At 32.5% G+C, this 7066-nt stretch overlaps 2 protein-coding genes across 6 annotated transcripts in view; both read right to left on the bottom strand.

Moving 5' to 3' along the window:
- Positions 1-2054, bottom strand: part of LOC115246240 (proto-oncogene tyrosine-protein kinase ROS-like) — a 25337-nt gene extending 23283 nt beyond the window's left edge. The window contains exons 1-3 of one of the 5 annotated variants that reach the window (XM_029824949.1): positions 1944-2049; positions 1689-1796; positions 1320-1621 (exon numbers count right to left, since the gene is read on the bottom strand). In XM_029824949.1, coding sequence (XP_029680809.1) covers positions 1320-1412 — 93 coding nt within the window. In that variant the 5' untranslated portion in view covers positions 1413-1621; positions 1689-1796; positions 1944-2049. Of the gene's footprint in view, positions 1-1319; positions 1622-1688 lie in introns of all 5 variants that reach the window. The other 4 variants (XM_029824948.1, XM_029824946.1, XM_029824945.1 and 1 more) reach the window with 4 other exon arrangements.
- A 1421-nt stretch (positions 2055-3475) lies between these two features.
- LOC115246241 (proto-oncogene tyrosine-protein kinase ROS-like) lies at positions 3476-6848 on the bottom strand (the record flags this gene model as incomplete). The annotated part of the gene is made up of 5 exons (XM_029824951.1): positions 3476-3781; positions 4018-4488; positions 4771-4988; positions 5145-5252; positions 5413-6848. Coding segments are annotated over 5 exons (2539 nt in total), but the record flags the coding sequence as incomplete, so codon positions are not given.
- Between the last annotated feature and the right edge of the window lie 218 nt (positions 6849-7066).

The raw sequence follows: 7066 nt of genomic DNA, 5'->3' as shown, positions 1-7066 counted from the left end.
GAAAGAATTAACGCTCGATAATCATTCATCCAGACGGTTTTATGATATGCATGTGTAGCTATGTCAATTTGTATGCGATAGGCCACAGTCACGCAGAATAGATTAATGAGGGTTAATCAGACTTCACAATCGCTTCTCTTAACAAATAATACATGAAAGTGTAGCTCTTTTCGATTGTTGAAACAATTTTGTTTAACGATTTGGTTTTTTTACGATAAGTTAGTCAACTTCTCCAAGTAAGTGACTTTATTTTAACACGACTTTTTCTTTTCAAGAATTTATTTGTTATAATGTTTGTACTTCAAGAATATAAATGTTACAAATATTGTCTTTTTATATATTGTCATAGAAATTATATAAATTCTTATACTTAAACTTCTGTCAAATTTTTTTCGGTTAGTTATTACATTTTTTAACACAAACAAATTTTGGAAAACATGATGTTATAATTAACCTACATTATCTCAGTAATATTATATGCATATAGCTATATAATGGATATATGTATAATAAAAATTATATATAAATTCAAAGACGTAGCAAAAGATTTGCTATTGCGTATATTATTGATTTGTGTGACTATTGGCTTTATTGTTAGGGTTAATTGATACAACTCGGAATTCCATTATACCGATACTCGACTTTGTTTCGATATCTAGTAGCTCTGTTCTGTTGTATATGTATATATATGTCAGAAAATTTACGGATTTTTTATTTATTATGATAAATATGTATCCAATAACTCAAGAATAAATAAATCTGCTAAGAATATGTACTAAAGTAGTAATATGTACTAAACGTAGTAAATCTTTACCGCCCACGCGTCAAATTTAAAAAAGAAGAAGTATTTTATAGTTTTACTTTATTATAAAGTTTATAAAGTAAAAGCATGGGCGGGGGAGGGGCTTCGCTCCTTCCCTTGCACCCCCACCCACACCCTAAAAATAGAATTTTTTCCCACCCACGCTTTTGCTTTATAATACACATACATACCATTTATATTGTGTGTGTATGTATGTGTACTTTTTAATATTAATGTCAGAAAATTATTTCCTATCCGTTAAACTTATTTCGTTTATAACTTTTTAATAAACTACGAGCGACGGCTAAAACCTTTTGAAAGTTACTCAGAGCCTTGTCTTTGATAATATATATCAAGGACATTGAAATCTGTGCGATCGGCCCTAATATGTAAAATTACTATTTTATTATTAAACAGTACATATATTTTATTATTATATTACAATTTTATTATCATATACTCAAATGAACTATTAGCTATAATAACATTAATTTTATTCAACAAAGCAATCTCTTACCTGTGTGACGTTTGAATTCAGATCCTTTGGTGAAATATCCGCTCTCGCTGACATTAACACCTTCAGTAAAACACATAATACCGTCTTTGACATAATAATTCTGTTTTTTTATAAATACTTGCGCTCAATCAGTTTCCGCACAATCCTTGGCGGCTTAGCTATGAATAGCGATTTTTTCGATATTCTGGATAATGCCAAGGTGCTAATCAAATCGATGTTTTCTTACGTATATATCATTTTATGAAATTTGTTTATATATCAATCATGAGATCTCTTCTAGCGCTACTTTTCAAAATTTCTTTCTATGACCAATCACGATGCATCTTACATATCATCAAATTATAAAACTTTTTGTTAATAAATGCTCACCTTTTTCCATGAAAGCCAATGCCAACACTGATACGTATGCATTTGGTTGTATTAAACAATAATATAAATGTTATTAGTCTCTTTCTTATTAGTTCCTTTTAATATAATCTAATAGAAAAGCAAGAAAATTATAGACAATCAGGAAGTTACTGAATTATAAATCTTTTGTTTTGTCACTATTCATGCGCCAAGTTTTAACAGATCATATATATTTTCTATATGTTTTGTTTAATGAAAAACTGTAATTGTGATAACCTTTTTTTATAAATTTTATATATATACTATGCGTGCTCTCGAGAGCCCACTATTCGTGCATGTCGTTCTTAAAGGACTGAAACTTTGTATCATGCGGTTCTAATCAAATGACATATAACGCTCTTGCGTATTTGTGATTGGAGACCATCATAAATGATCAGCCCGAATCGAATTAAATGAAGCACTTTAATCAAACCATTATTCTTTATTTGCTGCATTTCTTGTGACACATTTGCTTCTGTGAAGATACTTGTCACTACTTTAAAAAAAGCTACACTTTTAAAGATTTGTTTAATTTTATATTATTAATATTATTAATTAGTAATTAACGTTTATAAATAATACGTAATCACATATATAGCGACAATAAATTTCGAAGAGCGTATTTCGCATAATTTATATGTTTACTAGAACGCTATAAGCGGGCGCTATGCCAGGACGTCGGACGGAATGCGCACGAGCACGAGGATCGGATTCTTTTACAAGGATATCTGGGGGTTGATTATATATCTTAAAACGATGTGAAAATTACAAAACTGATGAAATTCACTAAAGTATCTACGATTTCATTTGTCGAAATCTAGTAAATCTATTCACTTTTGTAATTTTCACTTTGTTTCAAGATACACAATCGACTTTCTGGTGTATTTGAATTTGTCGAGTTCCGACCAAGCCGGCGAGTCTCTATTTAGAATAGTTAGGAAAATGAAGCATTGCTTCTTTAAGTTGAATATAAACAGGAACCTCTTTCGCCGATTTCTTTTGGCTGATGCAATATCGAACTCCTCGTTGAATGGCGGAGATCGATGTTCTCGCCGTAGCAATCACTGATTCACGGGTGCCGATGCACGAAAATGCCATGAAACAAGTAGCAATTAAACAACATGAGCAGTTTAACACAATAAAACGATAGTGCCCTTAGAAGCTTTCTGTACGGCCGAGCCGATAACGAAATGAGAGTCTTTTCTACACTACGTCTAAACGCCACGAGAAAATCTGGTCGTCTGTCGAAAGCTTGCAAGATTTCCGATCGCAGCCAGCAGTGCCGGCACTTACGTGTTACGTGATGCAAGTTTCCAATAATCGGAGAAAATGAAAAGAAAGAACCAATCCGGATTCGCCACGCTATCTTGGACACGTGCTCGCGCCGCAGAAGCGATGATCCTAATCCTAATTTTACGCAATAATACTAGGAGCTAGGAGTACGCCGCAGATATCGCAATCGATTCCTTAATCGATCGATTTACGCGGTCTTACGTGATCTGCGTGCGTCGGCTTAGATATTCCGGAACAACGATTAATTCATCATCGATACATGCAGTATTTTTTTATTGTTAATATAGATAAAATTATTAATTTTTTTATTGTTTGATATGTGGGAAAGAAGAAATTAGAAACGATACGAATTTGACAATTCTATCTCAGTTGAATTTATCGCTGATCAAACTGAATTTAGTCGTGTCTAAAAGAGTGATCTTTTCTTCAATAAAATTTTTCACAATAAATTTGAGTGACTTGCTATATTCTCTTTCTTAACTGTATTTTTTTTTATTTTCGAGACAAAGTTTGAAGTTCGGTCTATCATTCGCTGGATTCCAGCAATGTAGCATCAACTCGTACAAACCTAGTGGACAATTGAGAGGTTTTGGCAACCTGCCTCCAGCGCGTACATATTCTATCACTTCCAGATTAGTCCTGTCAGTGTAGGGATGCTCACCCAACGATGTAATTTCCCACATTAGAACCCCGAATGACCAAACGTCGCTTTGGGAAGTAAATATTCCGACCACCAAAGATTCCGGTGCCATCCAACGAATAGGAAGACAATCCATTCCCACCTAAAACATGTGATTTTGGCGAAGTTAATCTTTTGGTTCAATTTGTCCATTTTTAGAGTATTCGTGTTAAAACGAAAAACGTTCACTTATCTACACATGTATTGCTTTATGTAAATAGAAATAGTTTATTTTTCTTAAATTTTATTCAAAGTAAAACTGTATTATATTATTACGACAAAAAAAGAACATACAAACATTTTTAAAAAATTTCATTTTTTTTTAATAATTGTATTTACCAAGCGGTAATAGTCTTTTTTAGAAACATCTCTAGCTAGTGCAAAACCGCCGATTTTGACGACACGGTTCTCGCGATCTCTCGCGGATACTAAGCAACTACGACACGTTAGATTTCTATGAACGACACGCAGATCTTCCAGGTAGCAACAACCTCGCGCAACATCTTCGCACATGGCGAATAAATCTTGCAAACGCAGAGCGTGCGAATCTGACGGTTGCAATTTTTGACTATCTCTCAAATATTGTAGCAGATCAATTTCCATTAATTCCAAAACGATCGAAGGAGAATCTTTATCTAAGCAGACGGCCAGCAATCTTAGCACATGTTTATGTCGAAAATGATTCATAAGCCTCGCTTCTTCTAAAAACCTTTTTTTCTCTTGCAAAGAAGCATTTTTTCGAAGCATTTTTATGGCAGCGGATATCTCTATGCCCGGTTTTTCTAAATTCTTTACTTTTCCTTGAAATATCTGTGAAATATTTGAAATAAATTTAAATTTGTACTTTATTAAAGAATATATAGTTTAATGTTAAGTGACATTATATATTTCATTTTGTATTAAATAATTTAGCAAAAAATACATAATAGAGTGTATGTGTATATTATCTTACAAAAATTTTGCATTATTTATAATCTCTTATAAAAAGTTATGTATGTAATTATTTTAATCGAGAAATGCGTATCTATTTCAATTTTTGTAGATCTAGATATTAATAGTGTATAACATCGCATTGAAAAAATTAGTTTTTACCTTAACGAATCCGCCTCTGTCTAAAAGTTTTTCTAGTTTGATTTCCTCACGTTTGATTTTGGTCAGTGCATATTTATCCGAATTATATTCCAACATAGGACTGTATAAGTTGAATTGAACATTAGGAACGTTAGGTATCTCATGTAAAGTCTCTAATTCGATGTTGGTCATTATCGGAGGCAAAATTTGCTCGTTACTTTTTTTGCGTTCTCGATACACTGTTATAATATACTTATTTAATATGCATTGCAAAATTTACATCGTTTTTTCAACAAGTAAATTAATTTTTCGTAGAAAATCTCTATTTACTACAATACATTAGGTATAATCTCTTTCTGCAATTAAAGACTTAAATGTGTATCAATTATACTTACAATAGTAAAAGTAGCAGACGCAGATTACAGTAACTGTAGCGACAAAGCTTACGGTGAATGATAGGCAATATTGCATAACCGATATTCCAGGAGTGCTCAAAATATCACCTTTGTTACGCAAAAATATACTCTTAATATATCTTTATTTTATTTAAAAACTTACTCCTACTTATAACTTTATTATTAAAAATTACTAAGCTTTTAAATTTTGTAAGCATTTTTATATCTAAAATAAGCATATAATGTTATAATATCTTTCTTTGCTTACTTGTCAGTGTTGAAAAAGTAAATCTTCCATCAGATGGCCATGTAAAGTCTTTCTCGTATTTAGGGTATCTCAGTATCAAACGAAACTCGTATCGAGTTCCTGGTAGTAAATCTTCTATATAGTACATTACTTTCCCTTCGTTAATCGGCTCAAAGTTGTTTGCATTCCGCCACTCCAGCATCTCAACATTTTTGTATTCCAATACGTATTGAATTGTCAAATTAACGCTAGGAATCCACGAGATATTCATACCGTTTATGCTAACCTCGTTCAAAGTTATATTGTTTGGTTCCGAATACATGTACAAAGTTTTGCTCAAACTATTATTATAATATTCGCTGAAGTTGCCTGGATATATGCTTACATATACTCTGTATTTCTGTCCTGGTATCAATGGTTCGATTATGGAAAATTTGCTGTCTACTTTATGCTCGGTTTTATTGATAATTAAGGACTGTCTTGTTTCTCGCGTACTGTTGGTAATTAACGTCCAGTATATTTTGTACATCACGAACGCGCAGTTTAATTTCTTGATTGGCATCCAATAAACTGCCGCTATAGTAGGGGTCAGAGCCTGAACTATCACATCTTCCGGTGCGTCGAGCTTACTCGGTTTAGTTCTTAGTATCACTTCCGAGCCGATTAACGGGTCCATTGATAACCGATCAAAATAGAAATTGCTTGTTACTAGCAGTAACTTGTACTCTGTAAACGGCGTTAAATTCTGAATCTCGTAATATCGCTCGTACGTCTGTACGGTGAAATTATCGAACTTGTTAAGCTTCTTGTCCAAACAATAGCTTATGATGTTGATGGTATATAAAGTGGCAGGTAAGTTGTTTTTGCATCCACTCTTGGGGATAAGCTCCGGAAGATTTACGATAATGCTGTTCGTCGTTATTGTGTACATCAATTCGTTGTAAACTTTTTCGTCAGGTGTCAGACATCTGTTCGGAGGATACGATTGCAAAGGTTTACCGAAAGCATACAAGTCATTAATCCACAAGGAAGATGCTTTTATCTGTTTGGTGTGGTTGAATGCGTCTGCGCTCTCGAGAAGTGCATACTTTTTCTCCAAAACAAGTATAATGTTCGGAGTTGCAGAAATGTAAATGTTTGTCTTGTCAATTGTAAAAAATTTGAAAAATATGATATTGTCCTTAATCTCATCGACTGGATAATTAAATCTTGTCGAATTTAAAATTAAATTGTACATAAAAACGTTAATGTCTGTCACAATCAAAGAATAGTGGTGTAGCAAATAAACTAGCGGCTTCTTTGTTATATTCATATCGTCAATTTTTACATCTAATAAATTTGATGTATGGAGTAACCACCTCTTATATTCAGAATGCAGAATACTTCGAGAGTTTTTTCCATCAAGATCTGATTGTATTATCTGATATTCTCTAGAGTAATTTGTCCAATATAAAGTTCTAAAAAATATATGCATTATTTTATTTATTTTAGAACATTATTATAACAGTAGCAAAAAAAACTTATATATATATATAGTGAATGTTAAAATGTTTATAATTAAATTTGCGTTAATTTATTATTTTTTTATAACTTTTGATCTTAATTACAAAGTCATGTGAAATTCTTGAAAAATTATCCGATCAAACGAGCCCACCAAGGGCGGGCGAGGTTTGAT

This window comes from Formica exsecta, unplaced genomic scaffold (assembly GCF_003651465.1).
Source record: "Formica exsecta isolate Colony F162 unplaced genomic scaffold, ASM365146v1 scaffold1415, whole genome shotgun sequence".
Taxonomy (NCBI): domain Eukaryota; kingdom Metazoa; phylum Arthropoda; class Insecta; order Hymenoptera; family Formicidae; genus Formica; species Formica exsecta.
This window is presented reverse-complemented; position numbering and strand designations above follow the sequence as displayed.